Genomic DNA, 16,481 nt, shown 5'->3' with positions numbered 1-16,481 from the left:
TACAGGTATTTGGCAATCTGGTGTAAGAACTCAGATCTCCATAGCCATTATTCATTTTAATACTGTTTCACCACAAATAGCTCATTTATAGTATCACAATGATTTAGCTCAATTTTAGTATTTTGTGGATTCAGTTGGATAACATTTCCCCTTTTCTTCAATACAAGTGTGTGTGTGCATGGAAAGAACATGCACAAGTAATGGAAAGAACACCCACCAAGGTATAAAGATAACTGGAGTTTTAGGCCTGCTCATGTATGATCTTAGCAAGTATCATCTTTTGGGGGCCATGCATTTCCCATCTGTTTCTTCTGATTCCTTAATTCTATTCTAAATCTTAGAACAGATCATACCCTTTGACCGAATATGAGTCCTATCCCTATATTAGTATTACAAAGGGTGTCCACTGAACGTTAAACCACATTTTACATTTTAGCTGTTTAACTTTACAAGTAGCCACAGACAACTGTACTTTAAACTATTGTTAAGTATTTCTTATTTGAATTTATGCCACTTTGGACTGATGGAAAATTCTAAGTTAAGATTCAAAACTGTAACAGTAAAAATACTACTTCACATTTGAGGGGGCAGTATTTTCTTAACTGGCCAATCATAGGCTAAACTCACTCAAGTGAAATTAATCTAAAGATATCAAGAAAATGTTGACAATATATTAAAAATTTTTATAGTGATGGTATAATTTATATTCTTCTCTCCACAGGCACTATAAAAATACCTAGGAAAGGTACAAGTATTTAAAATTACAATCAAACATCGACTTCAAAGAGGCACAAAAACCACATTCAAACATGACTTTTGATGAAGCAAGTCTCCTGGGATTTCCTTCCCTATCATTTTCACTCTGGAGGAGCCGTGTTTCAGGGCAAGAGAGCAGTGAAAAACAGCAAACCAAGAACTGCCCCAGATCCATGAAGGCATATACATTCTTTACTCCCTCTGTGTGGGAGTGAAGGAAAAGAATATGAGAAAAAAAATCTTAATCCATTGTAAAAATAATAGTATACCCATGAGCAGCTGATATTGATTTTACATTTGTACAATCCTTTCTCGATTTACGAAGCTTTTCTACATCATTCATTTGACTCTCAAAATAATTCCATGAAATACAACAACACATGGGGTTATTAGCCATGTTTTACAGATAAGCAAACTAATGTTTAGAGAGGTTAAGTGACTTACACATTTACAAATATCAGAGAGGAAAGGCAAGCTTAGAATCCAGGTTTTCTGATTTCTCATTAAATATTCTTTCTCCTAGTTTGGTTTCCAAACAACTATAGTTTAACAGTAAAGACCTTAGGATTCCAAAAAGCAGCCTCATATGATGCTGCTTTGTGATCAGGAATGGTTTACAGAACAGAATAGAAATGTACATTATAAAATATCTGAAATTGTGATAAAAATGTCCCTTCCAGGAGAGAAATTTAATCAATAAGTTAAAAACTAGGAAACTCAAAATTATCTTATAGCCTTAACTCATTATTCTATCTTTATTTTTACTAACGAGATTGTGAAATAAAATATGAATGCTAAATATATCAAACATCTAGCCAATTTTCCTTGCCCGAAAAATCTTTTGTATACTTTTCTTGTATTGAAAATGGGGAAATTTGGATTTTTTTTTTTTTTTTTTTGTCTTTTCTGGCCGCACCCGCGGCATGAGGTTCCCAGGCTAGGGGTCTAATTGGAGCTGTAGCCACAGCCTATGCCAGAGCCACAGCAACGCAGGATCCAAATATCCAAGCCGAGTCTGCAACCTACACCACAGCTCATGGCAATGCCGGATCCTCAACCCACTGAGCAAGGCCAGGGATCGAACCCCAAACCCCATGGTTCCTAGTTGGATTCATTAACCACTGAGCCACAGTGGGAACTCCTGAAATTTGGAAATTTATTTGGACCAAAAAAAAAAATTACTAAAAACATTATTTACCTATACTGATTTTTTTTTTTTTTTTTTTTTTTTGATTTTTAGGGCTGCAAGTTGGCATACGGAAGTTCCCAGTCTAGGGGTCAAATTGGAGCTAGAGCTGCCAGCCTATGCCACAGCCATAGCAGCGCAGGATCCTAGCTGTATCTTCAACCAACACCACAGCTCACAACAACGTCAGATCCTTAACCCACTGAGCAAGGCCAGGGATTAAGCCCACATCCTCCTGGATCCTAGCTGGGTTTGTTACCGCTAAGCCACAAAGGGAACACCTATATTGATAATTTTGACAATAATTTAAAGTAAATTGAATTTACTTTCTTTGAGAATGTCAGTATATACATTTGTTTTTGTTGTCTAAATTAGGACAGTATTCTATAACAACAAGATATCTGCTGATAGTGGTCTTTCATTTCTAGTTTTATAAATATTTGCAATAAAAACATTTTGCTTAGATCCTTAGATATCTTTATAAAACGAAGTTTTAAGGAGCAATAAATCAGAGAACAAAAATGAGTATAAAACTTATCTTCTTACGTTCAGGCAAAATTAAGGGAAGATAAATATTTCAGAGAATGATTAAAAACCTGGCACCTTAAACAAGGAATTGTTATATTAGGCCCAGTTAACACTTCTGAGATTGTTTACTTTGTAAGCGAACAGTGTACTTTTAAATCCACTTTACTATGAAATATTAATTAACTCAAAAGAATGTAATTCCTGATAAAATCTTTTCAATCAGACTACATAATCAAACTGTCAAGAAAAATGAGTAACATTGACATAGTTGGACATTAAGGTCAGTTATATGCTAACAAAGTAAGAATGGAGGTAATTGTGTAAATGCTCCAGTTTTAAGAAAAAGTTGTCTGCTTTGCCTGATAATTTAGCAAAATACCAATCTGGTAGTTTAACAAGTAAGCATAATGCTCTGAATCAAATACCTTACAAAAAAGAGTGTTAGCATGAATTTATAACTTTTTAAAATGCTTTCATCGCATCATTCTGCTGTTAATGTTGGTATTTATCCTGAATGACACCCAATCTGTTCTTAGTTCTTTGGCATGTTTGAAGTCAGCAGAAGCACTCTTTCCTGGGCTTTACTGCTTCCTCAGAAGAATGCACAGTATTTGGAACGAAACCACTTTTAACCCCTTCCCAGCCATCCTGAATACAAATTTCTCCCCGTTTAATAAGCTCATATATGTCTCTTGTCAAGATAGTGAAGGATTCCTCAACATTTGTAGCATCTTTTGCTGAGGTTTCTATATACTTCATACCACAGTCTGCTGACAGTCTTTCGGCTTCTTCCCTTGTAACTTGACGTTGTGAAGCTAAATCACATTTATGTCCCACTAGCAGAAAGACAATTCGAAATGGCTGTACGTGCATTTTTGCTTCTTCTAGCCAATCTTTCACATGTTCAAAAGATCGTCGGTTAGTAATGTCAAATACTAAAAATCCACCAACCGAGTTGCGGTAATAAGATCGAGTTATTGATCTGAAAAATAAATAGAAAAAAAAGGTTGTAAAAGGACAAGTTGCTTTTTTTCTCCCTCCTTCAAACAATGTAGCACCATAATAAAATATGAAGATACCTTACTGTGATTTAACTGGAGTTTTTAAGTCAAATATGAAGTGTCCTAAGTGAACAAAAAATTCTATGCAATTAATATGCAAGCCAGTTTCATCCACTGACAACATTAAAGCATTATTTTTGATAGACAAATAAGCACTTACAATGTATGTCATCTCACACTCAGACTACTTGTTTTTATTTTAAAATATCTGATAGAATAAGGATCACATTATCATGGTTAAAAGTAGGCACACAGAAAGATTCGGTGCAGGGCAGAGATTTCACAGCAACCCGGATCTTTGGAATCTCTCCTTGTCACTTACGTCAAACAAGCTCCTCTCTGTCAGGTAAGGAAGGCAAAACAAGGGCAGACTTGTCATGTTAGTTCAGGTTTAGTCCTGGGCTATACCTACTTAAGAAACAGGAAATTGTTGAGATATGAATCGGAGATGTGATGAGATTGTCTCTCCAGATGCAGGCTCTGCTCTCCTCAGGAAGCTGACTTGCTTTGCTCTATCGTTTGTGGTGGGGTTCAGCAGTGGAGACCTCAAGAGAAAGGAAGGGTATTGACCCCTCCCTTTGCCTCTGCCAGGCTGCTTCCAGTCAAGGGTCCTGTGGGGCAGCCCCTCTCTCACGACGATGGCTTTCACCAGGTTCTGACAAGCTCACTCCTTTTCCTTGCCCCTCTGGCTTCCCACTGTTGCCATCCCTGAGTGACTCACCATCCTTTGTTGGTGCTCTTAACCTAGCCCACATTTCTGGAAACAGTCACTTCATTACACTCTTTTCAGTTAACCTTTCAAGTGTGCTATTTGTTTCCTGACTGAATCATGAGGCAAGGTGGCAAGGCCATACTGTTTTATATCTCTTGCCTTTACATATGTTGTTTCCTCCACCTAGAATCTCTAGTTCCCTTTTTTTGCCTAGCGAACTCCTATTTCTCCCTTATGAGTCAGTTCACAAATCTAATCATATAAGAAGCCTTCCCTTGGAGTTCCTGTTGTGACACAATGGGATTGCAGCGTGTCTGCAGTGCCAGGAGGCAGGTTCCATCCCAGGCCTGGCACAATGGCTTAAAGGAGCTGGCATTGACGCAGCTGCGGTGGTATAGGTCATAACTGTGGCTTGGATCTAGGATCTGATCCCTGGCCCAAGAAATCCATATGCTGTGGTGCAGCCTTCTCTCCCCCCCAAAAAAGAAGCCTTCCTTGTCACTGACCTCTTTCACTCTGCTTCTCTTAGGCACTTCTCTGATAATTTTTCACTGAACTTTTGACATACTGCCATTATGATTATAATAATTTTCCTAACATGCTCATTGGATTTGCTGCTACATCTTCTACTCAACTCAAACCTCCTTGAAGGTCAAACATAGTCTACGTATTTAACAGTCATATTGCCTGGGAAATGATGGATGTAACTTAATATTTGCTATACTGGATTAATTAATCTTACTGGTAAGGGAGTGTTAAATGTTCTATCAGCCAGAGATCACACATGGTCTCAGTTTCCAGGGTATCAGTGATCCTCTTCTTTTTTTTTTGTTTTTTTGTTTTTTTGCCATTTCTTGGGCCGCTCCCACTGCATATGGAGGTTCTCAGGCTAGGGGTCTAATCAGAGCTGTAGCCACGGGCCTATGCCAGAGTCACAGCAACTCGGGATCCGAGCCTTGTCTGCAACCCACACCACAGCTCACGGCAACGCCAGATCATCTACCCACTGAGCAAGGCCAGGGATCGAACCCGCAACCCCATGGTTCCTAGTCGGATTCATCAACCACTGAGCCACGACAGGAACTCCATCAGTGATCCTCTTTAGGCAAGTATATCTGTTACTTGCCTGAGGCACCAGATCTTTGTGGAGGCCTAGTGGGTTAGTGAGGACTCTCCAACTTTTACACACCTTCATACCCTTATTGCTGAAATCACAGCTCAGTTCAGTGACCCAATACCACAAGTACCCCGGGCTGAGAACACTGAGCTCCTCTTTCCATTTCTGCTGCTTCCCTTTCTCCTCAGAATTCCCAGTAGAGAGGTTCTCATGTGATGACTTCAGACATCTCAAGGATTATGTACTGAACAACTGCGACAGTAAGGAAACCTCCCATTGCCATTGTCATGCTATAAATAACGCAGTTCACTTAAGTTGTTACGGATTTTTTTTTTTTTAATTTTGAGGGATAATTAATTTGTTATTGTTTTGCTACTCATCTATACATGTGTGAATTTAGGCAGATGTGCGGTGTCTTAAGAGAAACCTAATTAAGGCTATTATTAGACTGAAAGCTTTAATTTACTCAGCACCAAGCCTGCATTACTCCCCCCACCCCATTAACTTACTATTAGTATAATTTAAAGCGACATGCTTTTGTGCTTAAAAACTCAACACTGAAATGCTTGTTTATTAGGCAGAGGTATGTCTTACCCTGCTGGAAAGACCATGTTTTCTAGCAACTTGTATTTAATTTTGAGAACATATCTGAATACAGCTGGAAAATCATTCTATAAAATAAAATTTTTAGAAAAGTATATGCAATATATTCCATAAAACAGCCCTTATTAATAATTAGTTGGAGTGAAAGGCCATTTTCTATATCATAACTTGATCTCTAGTTTGTATCTGGATAATAGGTTTAGAATTCTGATATGGTTAGGTTATAGATTCAGAATTAGTTGTCCTAGGATGTAGAGTTTTCCCTAAAACAACTGGGCATCCCTGCTGTCAGTTATTTGGGTGGAGAGACAGGCCTTCAAACTGAAAAATGGGGATTTCCCATCGTGGTTCAGCAGAAACAAATCTGACTAGCATCTATGAGGATGCAGGTTCGATCCCTGGCCTTGCTCAGTGGGTTAAGGATCTGGTGTTGCTATGAGCTGTGGTGTAGGTCGAAGACACAGCTCAGATCTGATGTTGCTGTGGCTGTGGCGTAGGCTGGCAGCTACAGCTCCAATTTGACTCTTAGCCTGGGAACCTCCATTTGCCATGGGTTTGGCTTTAAAAATAAGAAAAAAGACTGAAAAATGGAACTGGAGAGACAGATCTTTCCAAGATGATGAAGGAGCATTTGTCTTTCTCTGGAACTTCCTCTCTTAGGGGTCCCTAGATCTTGAAGGTATATAAGGGGGCAGAGGACAGACCCTAAAAGAACTACAAGTAGGTAGGCCTCCCTGTAAAGAATTCAAGAGTTGTAAAGACTGACATGTGAAAATTCTTCATAAGCAACAACACCCTGTTGCATGTTGTTTTATATCTATTTTCTTCCGGGCTTTGAAAGTCTCAATGAATGAACGGATGATTTAAAGACAAGAAAAACATTAAGGGAGGGGGAGATGGAGGGAAGGAGAGAAGGGAGAAATAAATGAATGGATCCCTGACAGGTCTCAGTTATGTTATTGGAGAATTAAGTTATGAGACCACCCTGTGGCAAAACTGGTGCAGAGGTTTACAGCAAGACCCCAACTCCAGTGTCTTGTAGGTGTGATGGAAGGTGAGTTATGGAGGACAGGGGTCAGGGTTACAAGTTCCTAGCAGCCCCATCCATCCCAAATGGAAGATCTGATTTGGATTTTAAAAGAAACCTGCTGGGTTTTATACCTTGAAAGCTACACTCTCAGCAACTCCTATCCCATTTTGAGAAGGGTCTCCTCTCAAATCGTTTTCTTTGATTCACTGTCTTAACTGGAACCTCCTGGTCCCTGAGAACACAGCTTCCCCAGAGCACACTCACACTGCTTGTATGTAAGATCAGGAGAAGGTAGCTTCTGCTTCCCAAAGCCAATTTCAGATAATTATTCTCTCCCAACTCTTGATGTAAAAAAAATCCCTGTTCCTCTGAGGCTTGTGCCATCTGGCTCTATCAACTGTTGTCATCTGCCAACTGCTTGGTCATTCTCCACATACTGAAGATTTTAATAGTTTGCTTTTTCTTTCTATCTCAGTCACTGATTATCACTGTTCACTGATCTCGACATCCATTCAGATGAACGGGCTGGTGTCATCTGTTTCTTGACTTCCTCATCTCTAATGAACTTGCCCCTCCACTCTGCTTTTTTCCATCCATTTCCTTTTTTTTTTTAATCATCAGAAACACTCACTACCTCCCAAACTGCAAATTTATAGTCCTCTTTTTAATCAAAATATCACAGTCTAGGAACCTATTTTTACTGTGATAATTCTTTAATTCCATTAAGATTTGTAATCCAATGATCAACTCCATCATTTTCAACCTGCTCCCTTCTGTCTTTACCCCCCTCCATAGCTTAGTTCTAGAAGCATCATTATAATTGCTCTCTCGGAAATATCTCAATTTCCAAGCCTCTCTCCCATGTCATATTCATTCTATTTTTATATTTCTTTTCTTTCTTCTCTTCTTCTTTTCTTTTCTTTTTTTTTTTTTTTGATGTTTAGGGCCACACTTGTGGCATATGTAGGTTCCCAGGCTAGGGATGGAATTGCAGCTGCAGCTGCTGTTGCCGGCCTACACCACAGCCACAGCAACGTGGGATGCAAACCACATCTACGACCTATACCACAGCTCACGGCAACGCCGGATCCTTAACCCACTGAGCAAGGCCAGGGATGGAACCTGCAACCCCATGGTTCCTAGTCGGATTCATTTCTGCTGTGCCACAACGGGAGTTCCCTAATAACCTTATTTCTTGTAAGTACTCCAAAAAGAGCTACTACTTATTAAGCACCTACTGTGTGTCAGATACTTTATGTAATTTTCAACCCTTTTCCAGTTTTCTCTCATTATGTATCAAATCACCCCAGATCTTAGTGGCCTCAAACAATAATCATTTTATCTCTTGTGGTTTCTGTGGATAGGAAATTTAGGAAGGTCTGGGCCAGGCCACTGAGCAAGGCCAGGGATCAAACCCGACTCCTCACGGATACTAGTTGGGTTCATTACTGCTGAGCCACAATGGAAACTCCACATTCATTCTATTTCTGAATCAGTCCAACACCCAGTGTTTCTGGGGGAAAGCACTCAACCAGGCAGGCTTGGTGTCACTATAAGTTAATTATATCCAATTCCATGTTATAATTGGCATTGCTAAAGAATACTGCTGGTATCAGGAGAAACTCTTCCCCCCCTTTTTCTCCATAGTAGGCTACTACCACGGGATGTGGTATGAAGGTTGAATTTCCATTCAACCGTCCTCTTCCTGCAGAGAACTGGAGGACCATTTTAGTCCCCTCACTATATTCCTCCATAGAAGGAAAAGTGGTTGCTCTGTTTGGCTGGGGTCTGTTTCTAACATGCTGGTATTATTCAACTAATTACCCAACTAATATGTTAGGCATTATTACTGTCTGTTCATGCATGGCATCCTTTCCCCTTTCTTACCATTTTCTGGCTTGCTAACTGTGAGAGTTAGCTATGCTCATCAATGAACATCCAGTGGCTGAGTGGTTAGTGAGTAAATGAACAGCTGATCTGGTAAGAGTCACGAACAGGAGATTAGGGACATAGGAGAAATGAGTGAGGAAGTCTGAGGGAAAGTGATGCCAGCAGTGCCAAAAAAGAAGGGTACTCAACATTAGATCTACTCATAGTGTTGTCTTATGTTCTCAGGCCCAGGTCACTGAGTTTGCTATGAGCATGTCGGTGTTGGAGGAGAGTGGATAAAAATACACATACACATCCTAGTGATATAGCCCCTGAAAATACTGGCTGATGCCAGTAATCTCTGTGAAGTTCCTTGTGGGAGGGAAATCCTTTAACCGGCAGAATGTTGATGAAAACTCTCAAAAGAAAAGTTGTGGTATATTATGTTGCCTACCAAGAAGCCTAATACTTGGTGGATCTTTTTGGACTTTGGAGGAAATGTATATTTAGATGTACTTCTCTGACCCACTTAGTGGGAGACCCAAAAGCTACCAGCTTTAACAAGTCTGAAAGCAAGAGAAAGCCCCTCAGATGGTCCAAGATGCAATGCAAGAAGCTTTGCCAACTGGCCTATCCACTCTAATGGTGCCTGCCTGAAGGGCCTTCAGTAGGCTGGGATGCTCTGACTGGCCTGGGGAAAGATCCACTGGGCAATTATAGGACTTACTGTTTTGTTTGTTTGTTCGTTTTTTTGCTTTTTAGGGCCACACCTGTGGCATATGGAAATTCCCAGGCTAGGGGTCAAATAGGAGCTGCAGCTGCTGGCCTATACCACAGCAACTCGGGATCCGAGCCACATCTGCAACCTACACCACAGCTCATAGCAACACTGGATCCCTGGTCCAGTGATCAAGGCTAGGGATTGAGCCCACATTCTCACAGATCCTAGTCGGATTTGTTTCCACTGCGCCACAATGGCAACTCCACAGGAGTGACATTTTATTTTTATTTTTTTGCCTTTTTAAGGCCGTACCTAGGGCATATGGAGGTTTCCAGGCCAGGGGGTGAATGAGAGCTGTAGCTGCTGGCCTACCCCAGAGCCACAGCAATGCGGGATCCTTAACCCACTGATCGAGGCCAGGGATCGAACCTGCATCCTCACAGATACTAATCAGGTTCATTTCCACTGTGCCACAAAGGGAACTTCACAGGAGTGTCATTTTAGAATAAAGACACGCCCTCTTTGCCAAGTGCTATTTCGTTTTTGAGAAACAGTTCTTGTCTAAAACTTGGCTCTGATAGAGACTAAATGCCTGAACACCAGGTGACCAGGAAATCTGGGTGTTTATCAAGAGCTAGGTAGTCTGATTCACCAGGCTGGCACTCTGTCAATAAGCAGAAGTCACATATATAGGCAGGAATAGGAGTGGGACCCGAGAGGACCTAGAGAACAAGGCTCACATACCCAGCAGGTCTACATCTGCAGCACCCTCTCGACCCATGGCCTTATGCATATTTTCCTGAAATTAAAGAGGAAAAAAAATTCAAGTCTGCCTTACAGATGTCTCTAAATAATATGCTGGCACCACTTAATAGTGGAAAAGAAATCCTTGCATTTGTAGAACTTCTAGTGGTACTTCTTGTAGAGGAAAAGGTGGAGAAATATAGGTAAGGATCTATGCTAATTCGTGAGCAGAGGCTAAAGGTTTGGCATGCTAGAAAAAATACGCTCAGAAGACTGATAACAGGATGAGTGGAAGGGTCCACAGGTTGTGAACACTGTATCCCATGTGAATACTCACCCAAAGCCCCCTCTGTAAAGGAATTCCTAATAACTGGTGAAACAGTACATCCTGTCTTATAGTCATTAGTCAGTATTTTTACCCCAGTTTGGGCTCAAAGTGTCCTGGTAGAAGGCTGGGACTGGGCTCAACAGAGACATTATTTTACCTCAACTGTCACTGATTAATACTCAGTTTTCTAGCAGTTACTGACACCTTGGATATCGTACCTTACTCTGGGAGAAAAATCACAGAGGGGACACTGATCTGTCCTTATTCCAATGGACATTTAATGTGGACTCAAGGCCAGTCCCTACCCAGGGCAGCCTGCTCTCTCTGTGGGCATAAATAAAACTTGCTGTACACTGCTAAAAATAATAATAATAATAATAATGTGGACCCAAGCCATGCTAGTACCACCAACCATGAACTTACAAAATGCCTTAGATGAAGTCATGGTATCCCACACTTTGCTACAGACCAAAAGTTTCACTTAACAGAGGAAGAGACAGGAAAATGGGCTGATGCCATAGGATTCACTGATCTTATTACATCGCTATCACCTGGAGGCATAGCTCTATAAAACTGTGGGATGGATTATTAAGATCCAGTTATGTTAACAGATACACACTAATAATATGTAAAATAGATAAACAAGAAGGACCTATTGTATAGCACAGGGAGCTATATTAATAACCTATAATGGAAAAGAATCTGAAAAAGAATATATATCTGAAACTAACTGTAGACTAACCATACATCTTTTTTTTTTTTTTCTTCCTTTTCTAGGGCTGCTCCCGCGGCATATAGAGGTTGCCCAGCTAGGGTCGAATCGGAGCTGTAGCCACTGGCCTACGCCAGAGCCACAGCGACGCAGAATCCAAGCCACATCTGCGACCCACACCACAGCTCACGGCAACGCCAGATCCTTAACCCACTGAGCAAGGCCAGGGATCGAATCCGCAACTTCATGCTTCCTAGTCGGATTCGTTAACCACTGCGCCACGACGGGAACTCCCCATACATCATTTTAAAAAAAAGATTCAGGGGAGTTCCCATCATGGCTCAGCAGAAACGAATCTGACTAGCATCCATGAGGACGAAGGTTTGATCCTTGACCTTGCTCAGTGGGATAAGGATCCAGCATTGCCATGAGCTGTGGTGTAGGTCGAAGATGCAGTTCGGATCCCACATTGCTGTGGCTCTGGGGTAGGCCAGCAGCTACAGCTCCCATTCACCCCCTGGCCTGGAAACCTCCATATGCCCTAGGTACGGCCTTAAAAAGGCAAAAAATAAATAAAATAAAATGTCACTCCTGTGGAGTTGCCATTGTGGCGCAGTGGAGACAAATCCGACCAGGATCCATGAGGATGTGGGGTTCGATCCCTGGCCTTGATCACTAGATAAGGGATCCAGTGTTGTCATGAGCTGTGGTGTAGGTTGCAGATGTGGCTTGGATTCTGAGTTGCTGTGGCTATGGTGTAGGCCGGCAACTGCAGCTCCGATTTGACCCCTAGCCTGGGAATTTCCATATGCCATGGGCATGGCCCTAAAAAAAAAATCGATTCAGTTATGCCACATCCAGGAGTTGACATGGTAAGAGTTTAGCATGATCTTTGGGGATGTATATGTTTTAAGGTGGTGAGAAAAAGTAGGTGGTGCTTTTTCCCCTCATACACAGATGACGTGGTGTGGGAAACAAATGGTGAAAGTGGGGTGATGGAGCCTTTCACAATTACACTTAATGACTCACTAAAATTTTTTGTTGTGTCTAATCCCTATGACTCTGAACTCTGCTGATATAAAGGTTTTAGTATCCAAGGGAAAAAGCCTTTCACTAGAGAATCTCGTGATGCTTCTACTCAGTTAATAGCTGAGACTGACAACTGTCCGTTTGGGGCTTCTTACGACCATGCGTGAACAGCTGAAAAAGTATTATTGGGACCACACTGGCCTCCTGTAGCTCTTGCTGCCCAGAACTCCTGGGGTATTTTGATTCATTCCAAGCCTAGTCCCTCCAGCTATCCTGTCAAGTCTCTGTGACTCAGACGTGGTTCCAGTAATTTTCAATTTTGATTAATGTCAAGTTGGTTTTATTGCTGGCAACCAAAGACCTGATTGATAGAGGCTGCATACATTTTGTAGGAAAAGACAGATACAAAACAAAGTCACAGGAGTTCCCGTCGTGGCTCAGTGGTTAATGAATCTGGAGCGGCCCAAAAAATGGCAAAAAGACAAAAACCAAACAAACAAAAAAACAAAGTCACAAACATTTTATAATTTTCAACATAGTTTCACAAAGCCAAAATTCATTCATTTAAAAAAATTGTGGCTAAAAAAAACCACATGAGATTTACCCTCTTAACAGTTTTTTTTTTTTTTTTGTCTTTTTGCCATTTCTTGGGCCGCTCCCTCAGCATATGGAGGTTCCCAGGCTGAATCGGAGCTGTAGCCACCGGCCTACGCCAGAGCCACAGCAACGCAGGATCTGAGCCGTGTCTGCAACCTACACCACAGCTCATGGCAATGCTGGATAGTTAACCCACTGAGCAAGGGCAGGGATCGAACCCGCAACCTCATGGTTCCTAGTCGGATTCGTTAACCACTGCGCCATGACGGGAACTCCCCTCTTAACAGTTTTTAAATGTACAGTATAATTAACTCCAAGCACAATGTAAAGATCTCTAGACATCTTTCATCCTGCCCGACTGAATTCCCATTTCCACTGAACAGCAACTCCTCATTTCCTACCCCTATCAGCCCCCAGCAATCACCATTCTCCTTTCTGCTTCTGTGTGAGTCCAATTACTTCAGATACCTCGTAAAGTGGAATGATACACTATTTGTTCTTCTGTAACTGGCTTATTTCACTTAGCATAAAGTTCCAAGATTCATCCATGTTGTAGCACCACAGAATTTCCTTCTTTTTCTTATGGCTAACATTCAAATGTGTGTGTGTGTGTGTGTGTGTGTGTGTGTGTGTGTGTGTGTGTATCACATTTTCTTTATCCATTCATCTCAAAGTTTATTCTTATGTGTACATTTGCTTAAGAAGAGAAAAGAAAAATGTTTATGTGAACACTTTGTTATTAATTTATTTTTTGGCCACACTCATGGCACAGAGAAGTTCCTGGGCCAGGGATTGAACCTGTGCCACAGCAGTAACCCAAGCCGCAGCAGTGACAATGCCAGATCCTTAACTCACTCAGCCATCAGGGAATTCCTTGTATAGATAAATATTTTAAACTTTAATTTTCCTCCTTAATTTTTTTTTCCTGAAAGTATATGCAGACAAGTGAAACTGACAGCATTAGAGTTTGCTTACATTTACAAAGAATTACTTATATATGGGCAATGCAATCAAGTGTGAATGAGATCTTATATGCTATTATTATGAACTCTATAGGCCGTACGGGCCTTTTTAAAGAGCAACAAAAGAGAGAGCACTTGTCGACTGACTTGGGTAAAATGCGCCAGATGTTCCATTCCCGAAGTCCCCTTCTTGTGGCTTTGCCAATTGCCAAACAGGCATTTAGGTGACAGAAGTACTCTGATGCCAGAGGCTGCTGGCAGCAGGCAGCCTATGAACTCATTAGCCTTGTGAGAGCCTTTTTTCACCATGACATTACATTCCTACTGCCCTTCCGGGAACAGTCACTGGGTTCATGCTTTATTTACCTGCTTCACTTGCCTTATAACCCAGGCCCTTGGGACTGTTTTCGAGAGACTAAAGGATAAGTTCTCCCTGCTCCTTTTATTATTACTAATGCTAACCCTCCCTGCCCTTGCCTTCCGAAACTGAGGGCTTGTAACGTAGGATACTTTCTTCATATACAAAAACATTAAAATTCTTTTGCTTTGTATAATTCCACGGCCTTTCCATCAAGAATCAAGCCTGTGTGTAGGTTGCCTGTAATACTAACAAGACCGAATGGCCCTATTCTCTTTTTGAATATGGGAGTCAATTCCTCTGCAACCATTTTTTATTTTTCTTTTACCATAGATCATCATTTTACAACAGTAAGCCCTTCTTATCATGCCCAGCGCCCTCTATTCACCTTTTATCCTCCATTTTTCTCTGTAGTAATTAACACTCTAATATACCATATAGTTTTTTCAACTTATTTGGTTATAGCCCATCTCCCCCCAGTAGAAGAGAAGCTCCATGAGAGTGAGGATTTCTGTTACTTTTTTGAGAAACTATATCCCGAGTTTTTAAAACGGAATCGGGCACACACGAGGCCTACTGATAGTTTTAAGTAAATAACTGAATTAATAAGTTCAGACTCTGTCAGAATATGCCCAGGCATCATGAAAATGCTAAGCAAACGGAAGAATAACAGAGGGAAATGCAAAAAAGCTTATGTTCTTTTGATATTTATAGTAGGGATTCATGAAGTTAAAAGTGGAGAAATGGGCTGAACAGCACACACTATAAACATACAGGTGAAATCATCCCCCTTTTCTAAAGAACTACTGTATTTAAATCAGTAGTAATTCAAATTGTACTTTGCGGTGGCTTCTGGAAGGCAGACCACATTATGTGACAATCCAAATGATTTATTTGGAAATTAATGAGAAATGTTTCTAGCTTCTCTGATTGTCTGCAAGGTGATAATGAAAGGATGCTTACTTTCTATTTGGTATGGTACCAGAACGTGTACAAAAGACTCCAGCACTTATTACAACACTTTTTGGTATCCTTTTGCAGAACAAAAATGAGACGACCAACTTCTTATGATTATTTTCCATATAACATAGTATACTGTGTGATCTAATATAATTAAAGAACTTTTTTTGGTCTTTTCTAGGGCCACTCCCACAGCATATTGGAGGTTCCCAGGTTAGGGGTCTAATCGGAACCGTAGCCACTGGCCTACGCCAGAGCCACAGCAACGCTGCATCCGAGCCGCTTATGCGACCTACACCACAGCTCACAGCAATGCTGGGTCCTTAACCCGCTGAGCAAGGCCAGGGATCAAATCCGCAACCTCATGGTTCCTAGTCGGATCCGTGAACCACTGCGCCACAACGGAAACTCCTCAAGAACATTTTTTTCCTTGGGTTATAATTCTCCCACCACTTTTGTGACATCTGTGTGTTTTCATACAACTTTCTCGATAATGCTTCATTTTACATGCTTTTGTATATCTCTCCACTTTTTATTATTTATATTGGTCTTTATCTTTTTCTCATTTCATTCTATTTCTGATACGATGCAGGTTTTATTTTATTTTAATTTTTTTTTTTTGGTCTTTTGTCTTTTTAGGGCCGCACCTGCACATATGGAGGTTCCAAGGCTAGGGGCTGAATTGGAGCTGTAGTCACTGGCTGACACCACAGCCACAGCAGCGCCAGACAGATCCGAGCTGCATCTATGACCTACACCACAGCTCATGGCAACACTGGATCCTTAACCCACTGAGTGACACCAGGGATCGAATCTGCAACCTCATGGTTCCTATTCGGATTCCTCTGTGCTATGATGGGAACCCCTATTTTCAAGTAATTTGAATAGATTATTCTTTTCCTTCTTTTTCTTTTTCTCTTTCTTTTCTTTTTTCCCTTTTTAGAGCCACACCCTCAGCATATAGGGTCCAGTTGGAACTGCAGCCACCGGCCTACACCACAGTCACCGCAACACCAGATCCGGGCTGCGTCTGTGACCTACACCACATCTGTAAATCCTTAATCCACTGAGTGAGGCCAGGGATAGAACCCGAATCCTCATGAATACTAGTCGGCTTCATTCCCACTCAGCCACAACAGGAACCCCCTCTTCTCTGTTTTTCTAAGTTTGTGTTTTTACCAGTTACCTGGGCACTTACCACACATCAT

At 41.2% G+C, this 16,481-nt stretch overlaps 1 protein-coding gene across 2 annotated transcripts in view; it reads right to left on the bottom strand.

Moving 5' to 3' along the window:
- The window catches only part of RAB39A (RAB39A, member RAS oncogene family), a 62,352-nt gene continuing 47,840 nt past the window's right edge, over window positions 1,970-16,481 (bottom strand). For both annotated transcript variants that reach the window (XM_021062738.1, XM_003129824.3), the window contains exon 3: window positions 1,970-3,452. In XM_021062738.1, the coding sequence (XP_020918397.1) occupies window positions 3,026-3,452 (427 nt within the window). In that variant the 3' untranslated portion in view covers window positions 1,970-3,025. The remainder of the gene's footprint in view (window positions 3,453-16,481) is intronic.

This window comes from Sus scrofa, chromosome 9 (genome assembly GCF_000003025.6).
Source record: "Sus scrofa isolate TJ Tabasco breed Duroc chromosome 9, Sscrofa11.1, whole genome shotgun sequence".
Lineage (NCBI taxonomy): Eukaryota > Metazoa > Chordata > Mammalia > Artiodactyla > Suidae > Sus > Sus scrofa.
The sequence above is the reverse complement of the archived record's forward strand: the minus strand, read 5'-3'. Positions and strand labels throughout refer to the sequence as shown.